General features: G+C 41.9%; 1 protein-coding gene across 1 annotated transcript; it reads left to right on the top strand.

The window, feature by feature from the left end:
• The first annotated feature begins 423 nt into the window (after positions 1 to 423).
• On the top strand, positions 424 to 25473 carry UNC119B (unc-119 lipid binding chaperone B). The gene is made up of 5 exons (XM_089653284.1): positions 424 to 676; positions 749 to 859; positions 9575 to 9683; positions 17208 to 17380; positions 21883 to 25473. Exons 1-5 carry the CDS (start codon positions 469 to 471, stop codon positions 21993 to 21995), a joined length of 714 nt encoding a protein of 237 aa, XP_089509410.1. The 5' UTR covers positions 424 to 468; the 3' UTR covers positions 21996 to 25473.
• The last annotated feature ends 1716 nt before the right edge of the window (positions 25474 to 27189 follow it).

The following is a 27189-nucleotide window of genomic DNA, read 5'->3' as shown; positions in this document are numbered from 1 at the left end:
AAAACATCAAAAGTCAAAAACAGCAGCTGTAAAAATGTCCAGTGTGCATGAGGCCCTGATACCAATCACTGGATGAACCTCACCATCATCATCTTTCTCCTCTCATTTATTCTATTTCTGCAACAACTGCCAAGAAACATGCCATGGCATACATGGCTTCCAAGCTCAGAGAGCACAAGGCACCACAACCCCAGGAAGCAGCTGCAAAGACGAGGCAATATGACGTTAAACATGCTCCTGCTGTCTACTGGCCGAAAGAAAAACGCACAGAAACGCTTCTAAATCGCTTGTGAGTGGCTGCTCCCGTGTGGAAGCTAGCTCTGTACTCTGATTGGCCAAATGCCTTGACTAGACACGCCCCGCTCTGCCTACTCTACGCTCATTATGTTACTAGGCAGCGGCGAGCCTCCTCCCACTCTCCATAGTTACGGTATTAGCGGAGGTGGCAGCCGCCATCTTGTTGGAGAAATGAGCGGGTCGAACCGAGAAGCAGCGAAAGAAGAGCGTAAGAAGGCAGGGGGCGGGGTGATCAACCGGCTGAAGGCTCGGCGCGTGCACGGGAGGGAGGACGGCGACGGGGAGCTCCGGGGAGTGGTCGCGGTCACCGAGCAGGAGTTGGTAGGCCTGAAGGAGCTGAGACCGGAGCATGTCCTAGGCCTGAGCCGGGTCACAGAGAGTGAGTTGCTGCCAGTAGACCTGTCACCGGCCTGGCCCAGGCTCTGTCACTGACCTTTCTTTGTGTCATCAGATTATCTGTGCAGACCTGAGGATAATGTATTCGGCATTGACTTCACCCGCTTCAAGATCCGGGACCTGGAGACTGGCACTGTGCTCTTCGAGATCTCCAAGCCTTGCTCAGGTACCTGTACAATGGGCTCCTTTGTTGGGCCAGGGTACAGAAGATCTAGAGGCAAAGCTTTTTTTTTTGTTTGTTTTTTTAGTTTTGGATAGAGCAAGGGGCAGTTAGAAGCTCTGTCAGATTTGTTTTATTTTTATTGCCATCTGTGTCCTATTGTGGAGATTTCCCTTCACTTCCTGTCCCATAGCCAAACGTGAGAGGAAATCCCTGCAAATTAACTGCTTCCCTATAGGAGAAGTACTGCTACAGGGATGCGCAAAATCACATGTGTGTGTATTTATACATGTTTTGCATTTCCGGGTTGGGGGCGGGCCTGCTCCCTACCTGCACTGCTTTTGGCTCTTCGGCATGTTAATCACCGGGTCCTGGCTGCCGATTCTCAGCCCTGACTTGGTGATCATCAGTGGAGCTGACAGGGGAGAGGTCTGTATGTAAACAATGCAGATCTCTCCCCTGTCAGCATGAACAGGCACTCTGCACAGCAGGGTGGATTTGATTTAAATCAAATGGATTTAACCACTTGCCCTCCTCAGGATATACCCCCCTTTTCTGACCAGGCCATTTTGTGCGTTACGGTGCTGTGTTACTTTAACTGACGATTAGTCCTGCGCCGGGTGAAAATGAAAAGCTGTGAGTCTGTCCCATAGGAAATCATGTTAAATGGACTGCTGTACATTTCTGCAAAATGCTTAGGTGTGAACATAGAGATGAGCTCAGGCGTCCTCCAAAGTCACCTCTACCAGGATTTGGAACTTTAACCACTTGCCCTCCAGAGGATTTGGCCCCCTACCTGACCAGGCCATTTTTTGCGTTACAATGCAGCGTTACTTTAATTGACAATTGCGCAGTCATGCAGCGCTGCACCCAAATTAAATTTATGTCCTTTTATGTTTTCACAGAAATTGAACTTTCTTTCAGTGGTATTTGATCGCCTGTGCGTTTTTTATTTTTTGCACTATGACAAAAAAAGGACTGACAATTTTGAGAAAAAAAAACAATTTTTTTTACTTTTTGCTGTTAACCGCTTGCCTACCGGGCACTTATACCCCCTTCCTTACCAGGCCAATTTTCAGCTTTCAGCGCTGTTGCACTTTGAATAACAATTGCGCAGTCATACAACACTGTACCCATATGAAATTTTTAAAAATTGTTTCTCACAAATAGAGCTTTCTTTTGGTGATATTGAATTGCCACTGGGTGTTTTACTTTTTGCGCTATAAACAAAAAATTGGAAAAAAAAGTTTCTTTGTTTCTATTATAAAATTTTGCAAAACAGGTAATTTTTCTCCTTCACTGATGTGCACTGATGAGGCGGCACTAATGAGGCGGCACTAATGAGGCGGCACTGATAGGCGGCACTGATAGGCGGCACTGATAGGCGGCACTGATGATGGGTACTGATAGGCGGCACAGGTGGGTGACACTGATGGGCACAGGTGGGTGGCACTGGTGGGTGGCACTGCTGGGCACTGATCATCAGGGCCCTGATGATCGGTGCCGACCCCTGCTCTGACAACTGCCGGTTCTCGGCAGTACTTTCCCCACGTTCTGACAGCGTGAGGAAAGTGCAGCCGAGAACCGGCAATTGCATTTCCCTGTGATCAGCATGTCATTGGACACGGCTGATCATGTGGTAAAAAGCCCCTGTGATTGGCCTTTTACCACATCACGTGATCAGCTGTGTCCGTAGGACAAAGTGAACATGGAGATCGCCGGGTGCGTGCCTCCGGGGGACGCGCAGGAGAGAGCATTCTGGGAGGACGTCATATGACGCCCTCCCAGAACTGGCCGGCTGCAGTGTAGCCGCCATTCGGCTATCTGCGGTCGGCAACTAGTTAAACATGTCTAGTAAAAGAAAAAATCCCAATACATGTAATTTAATTGGTTTACGTGAAAGTTATACTGGGATTTTAAAAAAAAATATATATATATATATATATTTCTTTTACTAGTAATGGTGGCAATCAGTGACTTATTGCGGGACTGCGGCAGACATTTTGACACTGGGGGGGAACTGACTTGGTGTCACTGACATCCCTAGTGACACCAAAAAAAAAAGCACTGACACTGTACTAATGGCACTGAGTAGGAAGGGGTTAACATGAGGGTCAATCAGATGGTTATCTGTGTGCTGGGAGTGTTTTACTAGGGGGCTGTGTCAGTGTGCTTCACTGTAATCACACTGTGCACAGCCATCCAAAGCAGTGTGCCCGAGCTGACGGAGGAAGACTGTTAGGAAACAAAACAGTTTTCCTCTCCGTAGGAGATCCTCGGAAATCACCGGGCGCAGGCGAGTAATCACCAGCTGGGACCCGGTGATAGACAGCCGCGGCCATGAATGGCGGAGCAGGTAGGGCATGCACACCCCCTACCTGGAAATGCAAAATTGTGTGTGCATGTATGTATGTATGTATGTATGTGTGTGTGTGTGTGTATATATATATATATATATATATATATATATATATATATATAATTTTGAGCACCCTTGCCGCCCTGTAGCAGTATAAATCACTAGTGAAAAGGCTAGATTTAATAATTTCATAATTTTTAAAGAGCAACTGTCATCTCTGTCCCGCAGTGGTTCCTCTTCTGACCCGCTGTTGACTCACCGACAGTCCCATTCACTTTAATGGTGATGCGGCAGTGGCACAACAAGGTGAGGGACATGTCGGCAGCAGGTGAGTGGATGCCCGCTAACAGGCGCTGCTATGATGGATGTAAAATGACAGGTGCTCTTTAAATGTAAGGAATCCAACTCATTCTTACTGGTAGTTAGAATTTTTAATTTTTGCAAATCAACTGAAGGTTTCCTTTTTAGAATAATAAGCTGTTAGGTTAGTAAAACAGTGACATCAGAACCGATTTTTAGGTTAATAACACATAGTTTGAGAACTACTCAACTTTTTTTATGTCATGTTTTTTTTTCTCATGGTTACTGTCAAATTGTGTGAATGCATCAATGCAGTGCATGTTATCTGAGCTTGCAGAGCTTCATTCATTCATTGAATGAGCTTACCAAAAATGTAAATATTACAGAATATACAGCCTCATGCTACATAACTAAGCTCCTTTTCATGCTGAATAAACTCAATTATTAATGTATCTTAAATAGAAAACTATCTTTAGGTAGATTATTACTCCAAAAGCATTTTGTAAATTTGATAAAAATAAAGAAATCCAATTTCAATAAAAATAAAAAAATCATTGATTTTTTTTTTTTTTTTTTTATCCACCCTGAGAGCAGTACAAAGCAGCATGTTTCCCTAGTAAAAAACACACAATACACAGCTATCCCTTTGATTGCCCCAGATGTTAACCCCTTCCTGCCCAGTGTCATTAGTACAGTTTCAGTGCTTTTTATTAGCACTGATCACTGTATTAGTGTCACTGGGGATGTCAGTGGCTGTTAGTTCCTCCCAGTGTCAGAATGTGTGCCGCAGTCCCGCTAAAAGTTGCTGATTACCACCATTACTAGTAAATAAAAAAAAAAAAAAAAAAAAAAAATTTCAAATAAATCAATTAATTTACACGTATTGGGATTTTTTTTCAAGCAGACACATGTAGTAGAATACATTTTGACCAACATTTTATTTTTAACATATTTTTTTTTACTGGGTATGTTTTATAGCAAAAAGTCAAAAATATTGTTTGTTTTTTTTCAAAATTGTCAGCCTTTTTTTGTTTACAGCGCAAAAAATAAAAACCGCAGAAGTGTAATACCACAAAGCAAAGCTCTATTTGTGGGGAAAAATGGACATAAATTTCATTTATGTACAGCGTTGTATGTTCGAGCAATTTTCAAGTCAAAGTAACGCAGCGCCGTATCGCAAAAAAAGGCCTGGTCAGGAAGGGGGGTAAATCCTGTGGACGGCAAGTGGTTAAAGTGTTACTAAACCTAGGACCCTGCTTTCACTCTATCTGGTCTCCCACAGTACACAGAACATGGAAATGCAATTATTTTAGTAAATATAAACCGCTATATACATTTTGCAGTTAGAGCAGTCTTGTGACTTCTATCAGTGTCCTACAGAGCACTGGTTAGAACTTGTAGGAGGAGTTTTTTCTGCTCTAGGAGGATGCAGAACCCCTGACCTCTGCCTAGACAGTGCTGATTGGCTCTGTGCTGATCACATGCACTCTCCCAAGAAAAAAAGCTTCTCTAGCAATACACACCAAACTGGGCATGTGCAGAGTGACTGCACAGGATATGACTTATCAGGAGATAAGAGGGGGGCACTGGAAGAAGGGGAGGATCAGAGAAATCAGGATCAGACAGCCTTTTTACACAATGCAGAGGATTAACCTCTTAGGTTCCACAGAGTATTACAAGCATGTTTTACTGCATATGCAGATTGATTTTACTATTGTGAGTTTGGTAACACCTTAAGGAAATCCACTGGGGCCCCCCAGGTCACCAGAACTGGTGTCCTCTCCATTACTTATGTGGGGAGAAACCAAAATTTGTGATTTTCTTTCACTTTTAAGTGATAATGGTAAACAGGACAAATCGAGAAGATGAATCTCCCTAAAAGAGGCTCAGACGTCAATAAAAACACGACAGGGGGTCTAATACCTTTCTACTGTATCTAAAACTAAAAAAAAAAAGTTTTTCTTTTAGTTACACTTGAGCTCCAGTGATGTCGCTGGAGCTCCAGTGTAACTAAAGACAAAACTTTTTTCGTTTTAGAGTAGAAATTGATTAAACCCCCTGTCATGTTTTTATTGATGTCTGTGCTGCTTTTATGGAGATTCGCTCCCTCTATTTTAGTTTGAGTAGTTCTACTGGGATGATGCCTGCTGCTGCAGGCATCCCAATACCAGTTTTTAGAGCAGACGGTTGGCGATCTTGTAATAGCAATTGTAGCGGCTAACCAGCCGCTCGATTGCTATTACAAGCAGCAGCAGGGGAGGTTACACCATCCCCCATTCCGCCACCTTCCACGGCTTTACTGGGATCTCTTGTCCTGTCAGGATTCCCAATCAACCAGGCGGTGGCTGATCACAGAGCTGAACTAAGACCAGATCAGCTTTGTTTGGCTCTATGATATAGTAACCCGGAAGCAATGACCTTACATCGCTTCCGGGTTTACTCAGATATAAACAGCGCCATTTTTAAAAAAGAAAAGCATTTAACCTTACTGATCTTGGTGTGATTAAATGCTTTTAAAGTGACACTAAAGCTTTGTTTTTTTTGTTTTTTTTTATTCTTTTAAAATAACAAACATGTCTATACTTACCTGCTCTGTGCAGTGGTTATGCACAGAGCAGCCCCAATCTTCTTCTTTTTGGGTCCCTGCCTGCGCTCTTGACTCCTCCCACTTGAACAGCACCCCCAGGGCAAGTTGCTTGCCTTGGGGGCACTGCTGCTTGCTTGTCCCCGAGCCACTGCTCTATGCGTCCGTAAGACACAGAGCTGCAGCTCAGCCCTGCGCCCAATGGAATCCTGCTGCTGTCTTTTCCACTGAGGAGGAAGAGTCCCCAGACAGCAGAGGCTGTCGAGAATGTCGCTGGATCGGAGGAGCTCAGGTAAGGATTGGAGGGGGCCTCTGCACACAGAAGGTTTTTTTACCTTCATGCGTAGAATATATGACGGTAAAAACCCTTGAACCTTTAGAACCACTTTAAGGGCAGAGGAGGGATTTGGGGTCCTATTGACCCCACATCTCTGTATACACAGTACCTGTCACATGGGATGTTTACATTCATTTTGACAGCAATAAAATTGAGCAAAAAAAGTTTTTTTTTTCTTTTCTTCAAAGTGACAGTGTAAAAATAAATAAAAATGTAAAACGCCCCTGTCCCCCCATGGTTGCATGCAAACATCAAGTGGTTAAGGGCCAATTCGCTGTGCTGTGTGTTTGTGGTACATTGCGCTACCAATGAACTCTTAGAACGTGCAGTTTGATGAAAACACCGAGGTCCTGCATGCTGTACAGTCCTCAAAACACGCGTTCTCTTATGCAGGCCATAGATGGGCAGAAAAACGGCAGATTTTTCTTTTAAAAAACGAAAATTCGGTCGTTCAAGCGGCCGACGTTGCCATCAATGGTAAAAAAAATCGGCCGATTTTCATCCCTTCTACAGCCAGCAAAAAGTGTCCCTGAAGAGAGCTCTGCTATTTCTGACAGTTCCTTGACATTTACAGCGGTTGAAACATTGTATCTATTTATTTCCATTTAGGATACAGATGTTTTTATTCGGAAACAAATAGATACAATGTTTCAACCGCTGTAAATGTCAAAGAACTGTCAGAAATAGCAGAGCTCTCTGCAGAGATACTTTTTGCTGGACTCGAATTCTTCTTATTTTCATCCTACTTCTTCTTCATCCTCATCCTCTTCTTCTTCTTCATCCTCATCCTCTTCTTCTTCTTCATCCTCATCCTCTTCTTCATCCTCATCCTCATCTTCTTCATCCTCATCCTCATCTTCTTCATCCTCATCCTCTTCTTCTTCATCCTCATCCTCTTCTTCTTCTTTTTCATCCTCATCCTCTTCTTCATCCTCACCCTCTTCTTCTTCATCATCATCATCCTCTTCTTCTTCATCATCCTCTTCTTCTTCATCCTCATCCTCGTCCTCTTCTTCTTCATCCTCTTCTTCTTCCTCTTCTTCTTCATCCTCATCCTCATCTTCTTCCTCCTCATCCTCTTCTTCTTCTTCATCATCATCCTCTTCTTCTTCATCCTCCTCCTCCTCCTCCTCCTTCTTCTTCTTCTTCTTCTTCATCCTCATCCTCTTCTTCATCCTCATCCTCTTCTTCATCCTCATCCTCTTCTTCATCATCATCCTCATCCTCTTCTTCTTCTTCATCCTCTTCTTCTTCTTCTTCATCCTCATCCTCTTCTTCTTCTTCTTCATCCTCATCCTCTTCTTCTTCTTCTTCATCCTCATCCTCTTCTTCTTCATCCTCTTCTTCTTCTTCATCCTCTTCTTCATCCTCTTCCTCTTCTTCTTTTTCTTCTTTTTGTCTTCCTCTTGCAGGTCACTGCTCATGCGCAGTTTTTTTATCGGTAAAAAATCGGCCGATTCGCCCACTAATTGCCGCGAAAATCGGCCGATTGGCAAAATCGGCCGATTTTTTTCCAACTTTACCAAAAAAAAACCGGCCAAAATACCGAAAATCGGCCGACCAAATCGCCCACTAACGATCCAAAAATCGGCCGATTTTATTTTCGGCCGAAAAATCGGCCGATTTTCGACCCATCTATGGCCTGCACTAGGTAGTAGTGTACTTAAAAACAAATGAACAACGCGGTATGCTAAAAACGTACCCCACAGATGTGAACTGGCTCTAAGTGTACATCCATGCAAGGGCTGTGTTTTGCCTGCTGTGCATCCATGGGCAGGCAGTCCTATTCACATCATTAGGCATGCAACGGTGCTGCATGGACACAGCTGCTGCTCCCAATTTGACATCCGTGCTGGTGCATGTCCCCTAACGTACACAGTCTGTCGTTGTTTGGGGGAATGCACCTGCATCCAAACAGATATCAGGGGCTGTGTCCATGCTGCAGGTGCTTCACAATTGATATGAATTGGACTGCCTGCCTGCAGATGTACTGTACACCTGTGCATCTCGTACAGGCAGAACACAGCCCTGTATACTTAGTGTTTGTACACCTAAAAATAAAAAAATCATTGCACTGGCTCTTTAATGTATTTCTATGGGCTTGTTCATAATCCTAATATAATCGCGGCTGATGTTCTTAATTACCTGGTTGATCCTACCTGTGCATCTCCTCCTGATAATAAACTGACCACGCTAAGCACGGCAGCCAAACTGTGCTAGTGTGGTCAGTTTGTCCTCAGTCATCTCACATCATTTAAATACAAGCACGCTGTGCAATTTAACATCTTTTTTATTTTAATTATAAAAGTTTTTGCGTTCTAAAACCCCTTTGAAGCTGCTTCTCCAGTGATGTCCTTTGCCTTTCTGGCCTCATCTTTTCCAACAGACGTTTAGATACCACATTGGTCAGTTTTATAAAATAAAAAAAAAATCCAAATTTTCCGTTTTAAATTTTTATATTTTTGACAACAAACTTCAAAGGAATTATTCACGACACACGTCTTTCGTTGATTGCAATTCATTTTTTCCCAGAAATAAAAATGCTAAGAGCAATTCTGTGCTGCTACGTGCACAGATGGGCTTGTATGGTGCTCATGTTCATGTCACTAATGTTGAAGTCCGCACTGCTCAAATGCATGTGGTTAATCACAGATTGCTGTAAATGCTAGATTTAACCTGCAATGCAAATGCATTTCAATAGGTCCTGCTGTGTCTAAGGACACTTGAAGCAGATAAAACACACTATACCATTAAAGTAAATGGGCATCTGGAAATTTGCATTTGACGTGTACTTCAAACATACGAATATAATGCCCTAATCCTGGTCATGTACGTTACCATCCCTACGAATCGGGGGCGGACTGACCATTTGGAAACTTGGGCACTGCCCGAGGGCCCAAGGTCAGTAGGGGGCCCCATGATATGCCCCTGGTACCTTTTTCATAGGCTTTTGTGAGTTTGGACAAGGACACAGGGGCCCCATGATCCCCTATTGCCCGGGGGCCCCATGAGTTGTCAGTCCGCCCCTGCTATGAATACACATAGGCATTTAATAACATAGCAGAAAGGTCAATGATGTACAGCGATCCTTAGTCAGTCCAATGTCTAGCACTGTTTTCTATTTTTTTTTTTTTTCAACAGAACCTGATGAGGAAGAACCAGATTCTGGGCAGCTAGATAGCAGTGCTGGACGATTTGTACGTTATCAATTCACACCAGCATTTCTAAGGCTTCGCAAGGTTGGTGCCACGTAAGTACTTGAAATAGATTCACTGCAGGTATCACTGTATTGTATGATCTGCTGGTTAGTGACGCCTGTGCAGAATGCTCAGCAAATAACAGGTAGCACTGGCTAAGAGATAATGAAATTGAATAGCTGTTAATAATGGCAGTGTTTCTTATGTATATTGAATAACGTGGGCCATGCAGAAGACACATAAGAGGAAATTAAAAGTGGTGCCTAAACTTTGTGAGGTAGCTCTACGTTTACCATAAGCATTCGTCCTCCCAGTGGAATGGGCCTATAGATTTATTGCTTAGGCTGGAGTATGTCTAGCACAGATGGAAGCATTTGTGCTAGATTTAAGTGGTATATCCAAAAGCAAATATTTTAATTTATTTCAGCTTAGATGTGATGGATGCATTAATTTTCTTTTTTTTTTTTTAAGACTTTCTTCTATATTCACCTGGTGATCCAGCTAGTAAGCCTGTTGTTTTTCAGAAGAACATGCTCTCCAGCATAATATATCAGTTACAGAGATAAGACAAACTATTTAACACTGGCAGGGGAGCTTACAATGATCAGCTTTTATTTATTCATGTAAAACCTTTATCCCAAAAGGAAAAAAAAAACTGTTGTAACTGCTTATAAAGTCTTACCTGGAGTTTGGCTTCAGTTTGTTAGTGTATTTAAATCTGCTAATACATCTAACACTTCCATGACAGTGCTGCTGTCCAAACGTTCCCTGTGCTCATTCATCTAGAGTAGGGGTCCTCTAATACAGGAGGTGTGTTACTGACCAGAACACAGGGGAAAAAAGACTTAAGAAAAGAAAACAAATACAGCCACCACATTGGTAAGCTACAATATAATACATTTTTGGTTTAATATCACTTTTAGTTTAACCCCTTCACACCTAAGGGTAAAACAAATCTAAATGTCTAAGCACTATTCTGCAACGTTGACATGTTAGTAAATCTGTACATATCACCACAACTACTTTGTACATCCAGGTGAATTATACTGCGTTTTTCAGGACAAATTGGGCTTTCATTTGGTGGTAAATGGTAATGGATAGCTCCTGATTTTTTGTTATTATCAAAGGAAAACTGGCCCAAAATAGTAAAAATTTTTTTATTTATTTATTTAGCTGTGTGTTTCTTGTTACTGCCATAACCTACCACCAAAGAACAACCCAAAATAAATTCTTCAGCTCTTGACAATCACAGCGATACCATATATGTGTATGTTATTTGTTGTTTGTACCCGTAGTACAGCCCAGAAACAATAGTGCGCATTTTGTTTTTTGTCCCTTTTTTTTTTTTTTTTTTTTATTTATAAATCCTGACCTTTGACCCAAACACTAACCCTGGCACTGAACTAGATCTAGGTATTTTTATTTATTTTTTTCTTTTATATTTTAATATTTATCTTTTTCTTCTTTTTTTTTTTTTTTTCTCTCTATGCCAGGAGTTAGGGAGATACAATGTATCTCTTTTCTCCATTCATAGAGAGAGGGAAAAAAAAGCAAGGGGGCCGGGCTGTACAGTGACTGATCACTGTGATTAGCCAATCAGAGGCTATCACAGCGATCATGTGACCTGGAATTGGGAGTCCCGGGTCCTGATCGTTAGAACGGGACCCAGGGCTCTGTGGCACGGCGGTCTTTGTGCTGGGAGCGGCGCGCTCCCAGCACAAAGACAAGTACGCAAATATGCGGCCCCACGGAAAAAAAGCCCAGTTCCGTGAGGCCGCATATTTGTGTGACGTCGGCGTCAAGAGGTTAAACTGGTGAGCTGTGGTATATTGGTGTGCATTATTTAGCATTATGTTAAAATCCTACCATAAGATACTCTCCTTTCTTTCTTTTGCTGAGTATAAAAGCTAATGAATGAAATATAATTTCGACATTTTATTAAAGTTAAAAATGCATTGTAATCAGTGGTTCAGCACTGTCTACTTCACAGAATACACCATCGACTGTGTCATAAAGCAGCTGCTGGTGTGGACAGGTCCTAAAACCTTCACTCGTCAATGTTTTTGCTTCCTTAAGCCATTGCTCAAAGATTTCTCTTTTATCAGCTTTCTCATGCGCATTACTGGTTCAGCTCATCACTTACTGTATAACCTGCATCACATAGTGAGGTATTTCTTATCATTTAGTTGATATTAATTATGTGATGAGGGTAGTATTTAAAAAAAATAAAATAAACTTAATATATAGTGGTGATTCTTAAAGTGTAAAGTAAACCCTAACAACTATCTTCTCTTATTTGCTCCATTTTGATTTGTTAAATATATATCACTGCAATAATTTTGATCTTATCTGCTTGATAAATGAAGAAATATTTGTTGGTCCTGCCAAAAATGAGGTGAGCTTTTATGACTTGTAGTGATTTGAAAGTGTTAAACTAAAATCTCAAACAATGTTCTCTCTGTAAACAACAGAATATTACCCCCCTATCTTACAGAAATGCGGAGGTGTTCTTTAGTCCTAACACTTTTTGACCTAGGGCAGTGATGGCGAACCCGTGGCACGCGTGCCACAGCCGGCACGCCGAGCCTTATCTGTGGGCACGCCAGGAGAATCCAGCGGCGCGCTGTCTTCCCGGCTGTAGTGTGCGTGACAGCCGGGTCCCCAGTGCGCATGCACAAGAAGCAGTGCTCTTTGTGAATGGTAAGGCGGTACCTGGGACACATGACAGATCCCAGAAGCCGCCGGACCAATCACAAAGCGCAGCGCTTCTCGCGCATGCGCACTGGGCATCCGGCTGTCCGACGAGCGCCCACACTACAGAAGCCGGGAAGACAATGCGCGGCTGGATAAAGGAACAGGTAAGATAAAAAAAAAAACTCTGCGGAAGTAAGAGCGGGTACCTGTCAAATTCAGGTACCCGCTCCCCCTCCCTCCCCAAAGGTCAGCAGTCATCCCTGTGCTGTCCGCAGTCTCTGGTCATCCCTGTGCTGTCCGCAGTCTCTGGTCATCCCTGTGCTGTCCGCAGTCTCTGGTCATCCCTGTGCTGTCCGCAGTCTCTGGTCATCCCTGTGCTGTCCGCAGTCTCTGGTCATCCCTGTGCTGTCCGCAGTCTCTGGTCATCCCTGTGCTGTCCGCAGTCTCTGGTCATCCCTGTGCTGTCCGCAGTCTCTGGTCATCCCTGTGCTGTCCGCAGTCTCTGGTCATCCCTGTGCTGTCCGCAGTCTCTGGTCATCCCTGTGCTGTCCGCAGTCTCTGGTCATCCCTGTGCTGTCCGCAGTCTCTGGTCATCCCTGTGCTGTCCGCAGTCTCTGGTCATCCCTGTGCTGTCCGCAGTCTCTGGTCATCCCTGTGCTGTCCGCAGTCTCTGGTCATCCCTGTACTGTGTCCGCAGTCTCTGGGCATCCCTGTACTGTGTCCGCAGTCTCTGGGCATCCCTGTACTGTGTCCGCAGTCTCTGGGCATCCCTGTACTGTGTCCGCAGTCTCTGGGCATCCCTGTAATGTGTCCGCAGTCTCTGGGCATCCCTGTACTGTGTCCGCAGTCTCTGGGCATCCCTGTACTGTGTCCGCAGTCTCTGGGCATCCCTGTACTGTGTCCGCAGTCTCTGGTCATCCCTGTACTGTGTCCGCAGTCTCTGGTCATCCCTGTACTGTGTCCGCAGTCTCTGGTCATCCCTGTACTGTGTCCGCAGTCTCTGGTCATCCCTGTACTGTGTCCGCAGTCTCTGGTCATCCCTGTACTGTGTCCGCAGTCTCTGGTCATCCCTGTACTGTGTCCGCAGTCTCTGGTCATCCCTGTACTGTGTCCGCAGTCTCTGGTCATCCCTGTACTGTGTCCGCAGTCTCTGGTCATCCCTGTACTGTTAATTAGTTTGCACTAGTGTACGAGTTGTTTTTTCTAAACCAAAAGCTCGATATTCAGGTTTCATTGCAGTGTTGGCACTTTGAAAGAAATAAGTTGGTTTTGGGTTGCAGTTTGGGCACTCGGGCTCAAAAAGGTTCGCCATCACTGACCTAGGGTGATACCACTGCTCCTCCATAGTTGCAGTACAGTGAGTAATCTGTTGCAACTAACCAGAATGTGTATCATGTTTAGATCAGTAGACCGAGATACAACACCTCCTGTGCTGGGGGACCCAGATCAGTAGAGGACCGATGGACCAATGTAAAGTATGATATATAGAAGTTCCTCCAGGACCGATCAAAGGTTGTACGAAGCTGGGGAAACTTGATATAAACTGTAGTAAAGAACAAAAAACAGCGCACCAACCTTGTGCATTACCTCCATAAGCAATTAGTAGATTTATTGATATAGGAAATATACTCACAAGAGTAGCAATAAAACAAAACCCAAAACGGAGTCCCAGGGTAAGGAGACACGTGTGAATCCCATCAGGAGGGGAGACTCTCAGGATGAAGCTGACGTGTTTCAAGGGGGGGGTCCCTTCTTTATCAGAGCCAACTAGACTGAGAGAACCCACCTCAATAAATAGTCCACATCTATGTGTGAGCCTTCCCACATGGGCGGAACACACTGCCCATAGGAGGTGGGGCCAGCGTGTCGCAATAAACACGTATATAAAGAAATTCACTGTAGATATGTGCATACAGATAAAAACATGCTATAAAGAAGATGACATTCTGTTTGTATACTTGAACAGTAGCTAGTAGATTCATTGATTAGTGAAAACATAACCATTATTCAATATAAAAAAGTGTACGTACACCCAGAGACATAAATGGAACAGTAGTGCCCAGTCAAAGATTATCATCACAATTAAAAGTGGATCATAAGAAATTAAGTAGATAAATGACCAAAATACAGCATTACCTTTTTGAAAATTTGAATAAAATCGCAGAATCTCTTGTATAGTGGTATATGTTCTGGTAAAATGGTCTTAGGATGGTCTCCGCAATGACTTTTCTCTATTCACTTTATTTTAAATTAGTCCACTTTTTTAGGAGCCGTTCTAGTGGTATGTGCTAATCAGTATGTCAGATTTGCAAAATGGCAGTGGAAGAAGGAACTTGAACTACCGAGCTTGTTCAGGTGGCTGTGGAATTGCCGGCAACTATCGGCCATGCACGATGCATTCCAGCCGCCATTATGGTGAAGTAAACATCGCAGGGGAAATGGCCAAGTACCGCGCCTGCGCACTGCGCTCTGAATGCCGTTCAGTACCGCTCCTAGGTGGATCCAAGAGGAGAGGGAAAGCTGTAGCTGCGCACAGTCTCATATTATTCAGAACGAGCTGACATTTATGGGGCTGGAGACCACCGAGATCATGTCTCTGTTAAATTTTCAAAAGAAGAGGGGACATCAAAATAGAGATGTAAATAAAGAAAACCCTGAAAGGGGAGAGGGGCACAACATTGACCCTGTGAATCTATAATAAGCAAATTACAAAGAGAAAAAAGGTCATAAAATGATAATGGTTGAGATTGATCTGTAATACTACCAGATTAATCATGATATTATTAAGTTGAATCAGTGATATGTGTATATTGATGTATGAACGATTGGATCGAACGCTCCGTAAAAGTCATCAGTGCCCTTCTAGGTCCAACGCAAAAGAGGAATAGAATAAAATAGCAATAAAAGTGAGCGCTCTTTAAGGTAAGCAGCTGAACACTCAAGGAAACCAAACAAAACCTTGTCATAAATGTATAAAATTATGTGCAGCGCTAATCAACAAGTTAAAATAAAGTATATGTGAGAAATGTCTCCCAATATTAAGAACATAAATCAGTGACAGTCTCTGTGATGAACATAGCGTGATATACAGCTTCAATCCAGTGGTGGTGCTCCCAGTGGTAAGGTAAGAATTACGCACTCACCAGAAGCGTAATTTAATTACGCAGTATGTAAATCAACAGGGATCCACTTCACAGGTATAGGTCCGGACTGGAACTCGGGGTAGGTTCTCCTTCAAGATGATATGGGTATGAGCCCTCAGTGGATGTAGGTAGATCCAGCTGGCCAAAGGTCCCTTTAAGGGATAGGTGGGTAGAGATGCCTGCTTACAGGTGCTTCCCTCTCTGGGTCTGGTGGACTGGTAACTGAATCACAGCAGGGCTCTATAAATAATATAGCTCCTCAAGGGAGACCAAGGAGTGTGCCCATAGTGTAGTAATTATTGTCAACATTTATTCAGTAGCAAAAGGATTCAATATAAGCAAGTAAAACAATTACAGCAGCGTCGGGTATGCAAAGACGACTGACCATCCAGGAACTAAGATGGCCGCTGGGCCTCCACGTGGAACCGGCGGCGTGACGTCACAACGTCCTAGGCTCCTACTAACTCGTTTCGTGTGCACGCACTTCAGAGGCGGAGAATACCTGTGAAGTGGATCCCTGTTGATTTACATACTGCGTAATTAAATTACGCTTCTGGTGAGAACGTAATTCTTAACTTACCACTGGGAGCACCACCACTGGATTGAAGCTGTATATCACGCTATGTTCATCGTAGAGACTGTCACTGATTTATGTTCTTAATATTGGGGACATTTCTCACATATACTTTATTTTAATTTGTTAATTTGCGCTGCACATAATTTTATACAAAAGAGGAATAAATTAAAACAAATTATGAGACAGATATGAAGCAGATATTGGGGATATTTAGAGTATGGACAACCCTTAATCCTGAATTTAGTAAAAATAAATGTAAAAAAGGAGTACAACCATTAGATATATAAAATGCACAAGGTTGGTGCGCTCTGTTTTTTGTTCTTTACTACAATTTATTATGTTTAGGTCAGACCAGTACGGTATGAATGCTGTTACTAACCGGTTCCTGAACTTAAGAATTATCACTTAGAAATCTTTATTAAAGCGATTTTAAAGGTTAATTTTTTTTTTTTTTTTGTAAAATAACAAACATGTTATACGTACTTGCTCTATGCAGTGGTTTTGCACAGAGCAGCCTGGATCCTCCTCTTCTCAGGTCCCTCACCAGCGCACCTGGTTCCTCTCTGTCGGGTGCCTCCATATCAAACAGCTTGCCATGGGGGCACCTGAGCAGGCATGTTCCCGAGCTGCTGCTCCATGTACACATACGTACACACACACACACACACACGACAGCCGAAGTTGTTGTTTACATCGCTGGATCGTGATGGGGCTCAGGTAAGTATTGAGGGGACTGGGGGCACTGCTGCACACAGAATGGGTTTTTTTTTTTTTTTCCCTTCATGCATGGAATGCATGAAGGTAAAAATCCTTGAGCCTTTACAACCATACATAAATTACAGGTAATTTATGTAAAACTTTTATTATAGTAGGAGTGCCATTTTTTTACTAAATTATGTGCTGGGTTTTAAGTAACTGATTAAGAGTGAGAAACCGACGAACCCTTCTATTTAAAGCCCAGCACTAACTGGAATACATATTCTTGAGAAAGAATGATGCAATCAATGGCCTTGTGAGTAGTTTGTACTACCAGTCTATATTGACATTAAAGATTGACATTTATAAGAAAATTTCTAGAAAAAAATAGAATTGTGGAAGAACATGGGATATGACTTAACCCTTTTATTTCATTTAATATTTTTTTTATTTTAAATTGTTTTTAGGGTAGAGTTCACAGTGGGTGATAAGCCCGTGAATAGTTTCCGAATGATTGAGAGACACTTCTTCCGTGATCGGATCCTTAAAACTTTTGACTTTGACTTTGGATTTTGCATTCCAAACAGCTGCAATACCTGTGAACACATGTACGAATTCCCACAACTGTCAGAGGATATAAGTAAGTAATATATATGTGGGGAAAACTAAATGTTGCCAGTATGTTGTGTATATCTGCGTCTAAACCAGTGATGCTCAAAATGGTGAATATAGATGTTCAGCCCCTGCTATGGATGTTGTGGTGCTATTAATTTTGAATGATATCCAAATGATTTGTAACAGTAGCAGTCAGACCCATACTGCAAAGCACCACAGTGAACATACTGTGCCTTGTGCTGTGTTTTTATAAAAAAAAAAAAAAAAAAAAAAAAAACCCTTGAAATTTTCCACAATTTGTCATGTTACAACCAGAAACGTACATAGTAGCTCTCTCACTTTTCCAAGGTTGCAAATGAAATCCTCTCTGCAGCCAGGAATGGGGCATCAATACATCTCTCCAGCTTCCAGAGATCAATTGCACTTACACCAGCAAGGATTCACCGATTTAGACAAAAATGTTCCTCATAGTGTAATGATTTTAATATAAAAAGATGAGTACATCTCAATAGAAAAACGGTATAAAATGTGTGACTATAAATGCCGCTGTACAGAACTTACACAGGGGGCCACCAGACCAATAAGGAATGGCAGCACGACCTCTGGTAATGCACCTCTCTCAATGCCATTTTGCGTGCCTTCAGGGATATATGACTTGAAAATTGCTGTTCACAGACGCTCTGCATCCAATCTGACAGAGCTTGAGCTATTACAGGTTCTACAGAGTAGAACACTTTTCATAACTTTTATTTGTAAAAAAATTTGGAAAACCATTTATCATTTTCCTTCCACTTCACAATTATGTGCCACTTTGTGTTGGTCTATCACATAAAATCCCGATAAAATACATTTACGTTTTCAGTTGTAACATGACAAAATGTGGAAAATTTCAAAGGGCACTGTACTTCATTATGGCAATGCAACACACTGTCATGTGTTCCAGTGTGCTTAACATAGTAATGCATGTTACTTGTGGGATGTAGGGACCACATTGCCTGTTGGGCAGGGATAAGCATTCTTTGTCTTTGAATTTTTAATCTTTCTGGTATGAAGTCCTCTCTCTCACAACCCGGAGTCAGTGGAATTCAATAATAACTCTTCTTCCATTGTGGGTTGAGATCTGCATGATGATTGCTTCTGATTGGATAATACTATTGTCAGTCAGGAGCCACCATCAAGCAGAGCACATATCACAATAAAGGAATAGGTGTTGCTGCATAGCACTGTTCCAGCCAGTGAGAGAGAAGAGTTTCAGAGGCAAGAAGTACAGCTGCACACTGCCTCCCAGTGCTCAGATTCCCCAAATGCTGCACAGATCAAATCACAGCTCGCCCACATCTAGAGCTTCTGCCACAGTGACAACCAGAATTGGGCACCCCTCACAAACCTGATCTCTTCCTTTGTAAACCAAATGCTGATGGATTGTTCAGCATTGTGTTTACAGTGTGATCCTGCGGAGTTCTTTGTAGCTGAAGCAGAAACCCAGGAGCTGATAGTTCCGCTCCTGGGCTTAGTGCCACAAACAGCTAGTGCTAACTGAGCTAAGTCCCACCAGAGCTATTGTCAATCTGAGTGCAGCCTGTTGTGCTTCATACAGGTCTGGGGCACAGCAGGATACATTCTGAGAGCTGCCTAGGTGCTTGGAGCTCATGGGTCATTTGTTTGGCACCATTATTTCTCCCTCAAGCATGCATTTATTTATTTTATTTATTTATTATAGGTACTTATATAGCGCCATCAATTTACATATTTATTGTACATTCACATCAGTCCCTAGCCCTCGTAGAATCTAAGGTCCCTAACTTGCATTCATTCATACATACACATACTAGGCACAATTTAGACAGGAGCCAATTAACCTACCAGTATGTCTTTGGAGTGTGGGAGGAAACCGGAGTACCCGGAGGAAACCCACGAAAGCACAGGGAGAACATGCAAACTCCAGGCAGGTGGTGCCATGGTTGGGATTTGAACCAACGACCCTAGTACTGCCAAGCGGAAGTGCTAACCATTTAGCCACTGTGCTGCACAGTTGCTAGGTTGAAGGATAAGTGACTTGGTTTTTAATTTGTTCAGTTTGGATTCACTGAAGGAAGTGTATATCTGGGCAAAATTTAAAAAATATATATGGAACTTTTGCAATATATGTACTTTCCCCATGCTTTACAACCTTTAAAAAGGCTGCACGTACAAAAAGCACATATAGAGCTTTCCTGTAATCTGTTTGAAGTTGCAACTTGCCTGTGCTACACTGAAATCCCAAAAATTGTTGTCAGCCCTGAGTTCTGCACTGATGGACTACAGAACATCCCCCCTCATCTCTAGTGAAAAACTGGGTATGGTTGACATCTGGATTCTGGTATTTTGCTGTACTTGCATCTTTTTAAAGAGGAAAAACATGAGGAAATGTGCATGTATTGCATAGATGTAGTGTGTAATAATCAAAATACAGAGCAAATATATTTAATTGTCAAGTATGGCTGTCCATATTTACATTTTTTAATAATAAAGGGTTTGTATAACATAAAAGTACAACCCGTACAACCTGGTAGATTCAAATGAAGGGAAAAGTTCACCTTTGGGAACATGTAAATTGTTCCCACTCCTGCAGTTTCTTCCTCTGAGCATCTAGTGACAGTTAGCAGGCGATCTTCTTCCCTCACTAGCTGTCACTATTTGTTAAAATACGTGGCCGTGTGGGGCTCCGCCCGTCCAGCCGCATCATTCCTTCAGAGTTTCGTGAATGGGAAAATAAATGTCCCGACATCCTTTGCATCTCATTGTCTTCGTTCATTGTCTCTTCCTGTCAGTGTGTATCTTCTTGCCCCTATAAGGTATGAGCAGACAGATACCCTGACAAATCTGCAGGAGTCCTGCATGGCCCCTGCAATCTGCTGATGGTGGGTGTAATGCTTTCCAGGCTCCTAGTGAAAAAATAAATAAATGCACGTTTTCTTTACCTGCAAAAATTTGATTTTTTTTTTTATTTATTTATTTATTTTTTTAAAGGATGGACATAACCTTTAAACATAAGAGGAAAAATGCTTGAGCAGAAGTTAATTTCAGTGCAAAACCAAATGTCAGAATGATAAGTCTTTTACAGGAAATGTCAACATTTGCTTTCAACCACAGCTGTCTTAATATCATTGAATCTGCATGTGTTTTTTTTTTTTTTTTTTACTTGTGGTTTTCTCTGAAGGCAAAACCTCCTTTTTGCATATTGTCATCATATGCATAATTTGTCTGGGTTTATGACCAGCTTGATTTAGGGTTCATTTACCATCAGCACCTGCTGTTTGGATTGTGATAACATCATGCCACTACTGCCAATACTTCATTTTTTGGCAGTGGCAACTCATGTTAGGTGTACAGATAAATGGCACCACACCAACACATGTAATGTGGCGTGTTACTACTGTGCCATGGTGTGAACAAGCCCCTAACCAGCTGCCTACCTTGCACTTTTACCCCCTTCCTGCCCAGGCCAATTTTCAGCATTCAGCACTGTACCCATAAAAAAGTTTTATCTTTTTCACACAAATAGAGCTTATTTTGGTGGTATTTAATCACTACTGGGTGCTTTTATTTTTTGCTAAACAAATTAAAAAAGACTGAAAATTTGGGGGGAAAAAAGTTTTTCTTCGTTTCTATTATACAAATTTGCAAACAGGTAATTTTTCTCTTTCACTGATGTGCGTTGATGAGGCTGCACTGACAAGCATTGATGAGGAGGCACTGATAAGGCTGCACTCATATTCGGCACTGAAGGGCAGTTATAGCCAGTACTGAAGGGCACTGATAGGTGGTCCTGATTGGCAGCGCTGATGGACCCTGATTGGCATTAATTGGCAGCACTGTTGGGGCTGCACTGATAATCTGTGCCCTGATTATCAGTGTAGATGTCTCCTTTCACATTTGCTGGTTATCGGCAGTACTTTCCTCATGCTGGGACAACGAGGAAAGTACTGCCAATAACAGGCAAGTGTGTCCACATCGTGATCAGCTGTGATTGATCACGTGGTAAAGGGCCGCTGTGATTAGCCCTTTACCGTGACATGTGATCAGCTGTGTCCATAGGATACAGCAATCACAGAGAGCGTCAGGGGCACGGTTCGGGGAGGATGTGATATGCCGCTCTCCCAGAACTGGACGATCACGCTGTAGCTGTCATTTTGGCTATAGCGAGGTCAGCAAGTTTTTAAGCTGACAACATTCTTAACTTTTAGAGAGGAGGAGCAGTAAAGAACAAGTATTGTGTAAAATCAACAGGTATTGCACTCATTGAACAGATATAACAAAACTCAATTGGATGTTTAACAAATTAAAAGAGACCAAATTAGGTTTACTTGCACTTTGAGAGTGTTTGAATAGTTTCCCCTATGAACAGAAAGCTCTCTAGAATGGCTAGTCTGCAAATCTCTTTATTTAATACTGTGCTCTATATGGTTATGTTTGTACAATATAACTACTTTTTTATATCTTGTACCTCTTAATATTTTGTATGTATACATTTTTTTGTTTCTACAGTCCGGATGATGATTGATAACCCATATGAAACAAGATCTGATAGCTTTTACTTTGTGGACAACAAGCTTATCATGCATAATAAAGCAGACTATGCCTACAATGGAGGACAATGAGGATCAGTTTCCTCAGACTGAAAACTGACGTTCCCTGACAGGAGCTGAGGGTTGTTGCATCTCTTTGTGGTGGCCAGTCCTTTACTCGACAGATCAAGAAGCAGCGTCTTTTTATAAAAACGCTGTAATTACATATGAAGACTTTGTACAAAGGAAAAAATATTTATTTTTTTGTAATATACACTGATCTTTTGGTCCTGCTATAGCAGTTAAACAGCCTTCGGAGCTTTGAAGAAAGCTAGAATTGCTGATTTGCTGTTACAGTAAATTATATTTTATATCATGAAAGCATCCAGCTATACTTGGCATAAATGGTAACTTGACATGTTCTGTGCAATATAATTTAACTTTTGTCCTTTCCATAGACATTGCACAGCACCAATTGCTATATGTTTACTGTATGGTATTGAGTTAACCCCAAAAATACATAAAATGTCCCTTGTCCCTTATAAAAATACATTGTTTGGCCTCATGCACACAGGCTGTTTGGCCCGTACAGTGTGAAAACCAGGCATTTTTGGGTAGCGGCAATGTGCAGTGTACAGCCCCGTCATCAGCCTGTTAAAATCTATGAGAGGCTGAAAAACAGTGCCTGGACACTGATCTGAGTGATAGTTATGTACCGGGCTGCAAGTGTGGGTTGGGGGCATAAGGCCCTCTACACAACTACCCCTCAGAACAGCATACAGTCACTGGGCACCCAAAAACATGTTTTGTTTTTCAGTTGTACAGGCCAGACCGCCCATGTGCATAATGAGGCCTTACTTTTAATAATGCAAATTGCCTTTACAAGGGAGTTTCACTAAAATAATCAGATCCTATTCTCCACCAATCTGCTTTTGGCTTCCTGCAATTTTTTTTTTTAAACCTTCAAACTGTGGCAGGTAGTTGTTCTGATGTCACATGGGGTTTGACACCTACTGAAATATTTTATGCCTGATCAGCCATGGTAAATAAAACCTTAACAGTTTGAAATAACAGTAAGGCCTGTTGCACACGAGTAAAAAATGCTCTTTTACAGATTTACAGAGTCTTTTACAGATCTGAAATGAGATGCTTTGTTGTCTGAGACATACTGGCAAGGAAGAAGAATTTTTACTCGTCTATACTCATCCGTACACTTACACACCTTTACTCGCCTGTACTTGACATTACTCGGGTCTTTACACACAGTTTTTGGCCCCTTGCACATGGGCGTCAAGTTCCTGAGTAAATATTAGTAACTTATGATGCCCGTGTCCAAGGGACCTAAAAGAGGTGCACTGAAAATGCGGAGATGGCTTGGGAACACATGAGCTGTAAAGTATAGTATCCCTTGAACATACAGTGATGTATAATATTTTTGAGAGATTTCATTTAGATTTGATCTATGTAGTTAGGCATGTTACAGGTCTCTTTGCAATATGATCTGTAATTTGACCTGTTCTGCAAGATGATGCTTGTATGGTCCTATTATTCACTTCCATAGAATGTAAAAGGGGTCAAAACTATGTGTGCAAGGAAATCACAGCAGTTTCCACTATTTATAGTGGAAAATATTGTTTTATTGGAAAATATTTTGTAAGTTGTGCTAAATTGAAATGCACACATTTCTGAAACTCCATCATGAGGTAAATTGACCCCCCCCTATATGATAGTAGAGATGTTCAGATACAGTGGGGCACAGAGGCGGACTGACAACTCATGGGGCCCCCGGGCAATAGGGGATCATGGGGCCCCTGTGTCCTTGCCCAAACTCAAAAAAGCCTATGAAAAGGTACCAGGGGCATCTCATGGGGCCCCCTACTGACCCCGGGCCCTTGGGCAGTGCCCGAGTTTCCAAATGATCAGTCCGCCCCTGGTGGGGCATAGAATGACAGGAATGTATGGAGCAAGGTAAGGTGAAGTTACACTCAGTCTGAATTAACAGCAGGTTCTTTTAACAATTTCTAATAGAGTTTCTGTATACTATTTTTGTAACAATTAGTTTTGTTATTAAGGTTGTACTTTGTGTCACAATGGCTTATTGTTACCATTTGTTACCTACTGTTGGATAAAGTGTGCCTATTTTTTCCAAAAAAAGTCATCTTCCAGTGGTAATATATCATCTTAGCGTAATATGGTTTAATTCATCAAGCTTTAAACAAGGATAATGATCATTAAAAATGTATCTGACTCGGAAATCTTTTCAGAGTTGAAAATAATTGTCACTTTTTTTTTTTTTTTTTTATTAAAAAAAAACACTTTATCCTGGAGTTTTAGCTTTAAGAATTTAACCTAAAGTCGTCATAAAGCTTTAAATTAACCTCCTTTTAACTTCCATTAAAGTTACAAGCAATAACTTTGCTACTCAAATGCCAGCTGTGGTGTCCAACCGTAGACTGGAGAATGGGTTAAGGCCAGATCACTTAAATGTCTTCCACTTCCAAAGATTTGTTGGGATTGCTTAAAGTGACCCTGTCATAGGGGGAGGGTGTGAAAGCAAGCCAGGCTGCACAAAGAGAAGCTTTAGGGTGGCTTCACACTGCCCTGCTGCACTTTGGCTTAAGCACAGGTAACCTACGGGTTTTGTGTGTGTTGTGCTTTCCCATAGACTTGTGTATCTGAAAGCTTACTGAAACAGCAGGACATAATTGAAGTCTATGGGAAAGCGCAGCCGTGGGTTAGCCGTTCTTCAGCCAAAGTGCAGGAGAGTAGTGTGAAGCTGCCCTTATGCTTGCCTTTTTTTGGCAAGCAGCATGTTAAATCCTCATGGTCTTCAAGAGCTGTGTGCACTGCTGCTGTCACTTCTGAGTACATCAGGTCATGTTTGGGCCCTGTGGTGATTTTGGGGTTGCAGGAGGAAATAAACTCCCCGTCCCATCCCCCTACACACACTTAGTGACAGAGTCACGTTAAGATCAGTACATACCCGAGTTTTTGGTAAGTTACTTTGTAGCAAAATAAATAATTCAAATAGTGGTCATACAAGTTAAAACTGTATTATAATAATATGCTGCCTAGTTTGTTTTTGCTGCTAACATTAAAAAGCAGCCTGCCAAGTACATTTTTAAAGTAAACTTTTGCTTTCCATTTACGGTCCACAGAGGACAGGTTTACGTCTGGAAACATATCCTCCACGTGCAAGTGTACTTTGTAATGTGCCATGTTTTCACTAATGAAAACTGACGTGTTGACATTCTTAAAAAAAAAAAAAAAATGTTGGTAAAGGGACTTTGGTAGATGCAGGAAAATCTGCTGCTTATCCTGGGATCTACTGGATTTCATTTATAGGGTGTAAATGTGTAGATTTTTTTTTTTTCTTTTAATTATAATTTTGGAACTATTGATTTTTAACTGTTGACATACTGACTGAAAAGTTAGTTCAACTGAATGGTACAACTAAGCAGACTGTACAGCATTTGCAATCGTGTAATGTTTTGTCTTTGTTTACCCATAGACAATGGGCTGTTTATAAGATCTTGTATTTTTCTGTAATAATAAACTTTATAATAAGTGGTTTGTGCTTATCTATTTTTAGTGTATATTTGTAAGAAGAGGTACAACAATCAACCATTCCAAGGAAGTTACTTGATTCTTTTACACAGCAGGCTTTATGACTACTTTTTTCTTTAGCTACCAGAGCCTCAATCCTGGCTTTATGGGAGCCAGTGGACATGGGATAGCATTTGGACATGCAGGGATGATCAAAATACCCTCAAGCCAATTTGTATAGGGTGCCTTAGGGCATATGTTATCAGAAGACAGGAAGTGTGGTACTGGCAGGATCACTGGATGAAAAAAAAAAAACTAATGGAGCCATCACATATAAGGACTGGTAAACTGTAATATATTATTATTATACAGGATTTATATAGCGCCAACAGTTTGCTCAGTGCTTACAATATAATGGGAGACAATACAAGAGGGTTAGGAGGGCCCTGCTCCTTGGAGCTTACAATCTAATTACATTTTGTTTTCAGTTTTAGAAACTTGCACCCTCATCCAAACAACTGTATCTGCAGGTTAATTCCATAATGTGCTAGTATGCACTAAATACTAGTACATTATGACAGACATACCTTTCAAACGGAGACCTGCAGCAAGTAACTGCTGCTTCTGTAGGCGCTTCCATCTGTGCCCAGTCTTCCTTATGGGTTTGTGCTCTCCGATTGTTGAATGGCCAGGCTGCGATTACATCTCTCCTATGCATGCGCAAGGGAGTCCTGATTGTGGTACAGCACGCTCCACTCTGCATTGATGCCACACTTGGTGTTGCTGTGAATATCTCCTAAAAGGTGCACGTTTAGGAGATAATCACTGTACCTACAGTTACGTCTTAATATAAGCGTAACTGTAGCTACAAGTTAAAAATGAGAGTTAACTGCCTCTTTTTAAAGCATTACTAAAGTCTATTTTTAAAATTAAAATAACAAACATGTTATTTACCTGCTGTGAGCAATGGTATTGCAGAGTGGCCCTGAACTTCCTCTTCTCGGGTCCCCCACCAGTGTTGTCTGCTCCTCCTTTTGTCTGCTCCTCCTTTTCTGTTTCAATGTTTTTTTAGAGGTTATAACAAGCCAAGGTTTGGCCATGCAGGGGCAACATCAAACAGGCTCATGATGTAGAGCAGGCATCACTGGCATTTTAACCTGTGTGTGTGTCACCTTGTGTGTCTCTACCAAGGCCAAACATTCCAGGGTATGTAAACTTTTGATCATGGCCATTTGAGTGATTTCTGTTGTTATGATTTAAAAAGGAGCCAAACAACTGTGTTTTAATAAATGGCTTCATATGATCATCATCCTTCAATAAAAGAGCATTTTTTGGCGTGATTAGTCATATTTTCAATATAAATGCCAAAATTTCACAATTTCTGCACAGGGTATGTAAACTTTAGAGCACAACTGTAAGGTACTAAAGTTTGTTGCCAGTTTACAGGTGCATGCAGTTTTATGGTTTGATGCACTATATTGCCAAAAGTATTGGGACGCCTGCCTTTACACGAACGTGAACATTAATGGCATCCCAGTCTTAGTCTGCAGGGTTCAATATTGAGTTGGCCCACCCTTTGCAGCTAGAACAGCTTATACTCTTCTGGCTCTCCACAAGGTTTAGGAGTGTGTCTATGGGAATGTTTGACCATTCTTCCAGAACATTTTCCAGCACATTTGTGAGGCCAGGCACTGATGTAGGATGAGAAGGCCTAGCTCACAATCTCTGCTCTAATTCATCC

Source organism: Staurois parvus, unplaced genomic scaffold (assembly GCF_062004578.1).
Source record: "Staurois parvus isolate SC_StPar_1 unplaced genomic scaffold, SC_StPar_1.0 ptg000704l, whole genome shotgun sequence".
Classification (NCBI taxonomy): domain Eukaryota; kingdom Metazoa; phylum Chordata; class Amphibia; order Anura; family Ranidae; genus Staurois; species Staurois parvus.
The sequence above is the reverse complement of the archived record's forward strand: the minus strand, read 5'-3'. Positions and strand labels throughout refer to the sequence as shown.

Bases quoted from the DNA above. Each gene is read 5' to 3' on its own strand.
- UNC119B (XM_089653284.1), top strand. From the start codon at position 469: ATGAGCGGGTCGAACCGAGAAGCAGCGAAAGAAGAGCGTAAGAAGGCA. The intron at 677-748 runs GTGAGTTGCTGC...TTGTGTCATCAG, and splicing joins CCTGAGCCGGGTCACAGAGA to ATTATCTGTGCAGACCTGAG. The intron at 17,381-21,882 runs GTAAGTAATATA...TTGTTTCTACAG, and splicing joins ACAACTGTCAGAGGATATAA to TCCGGATGATGATTGATAAC.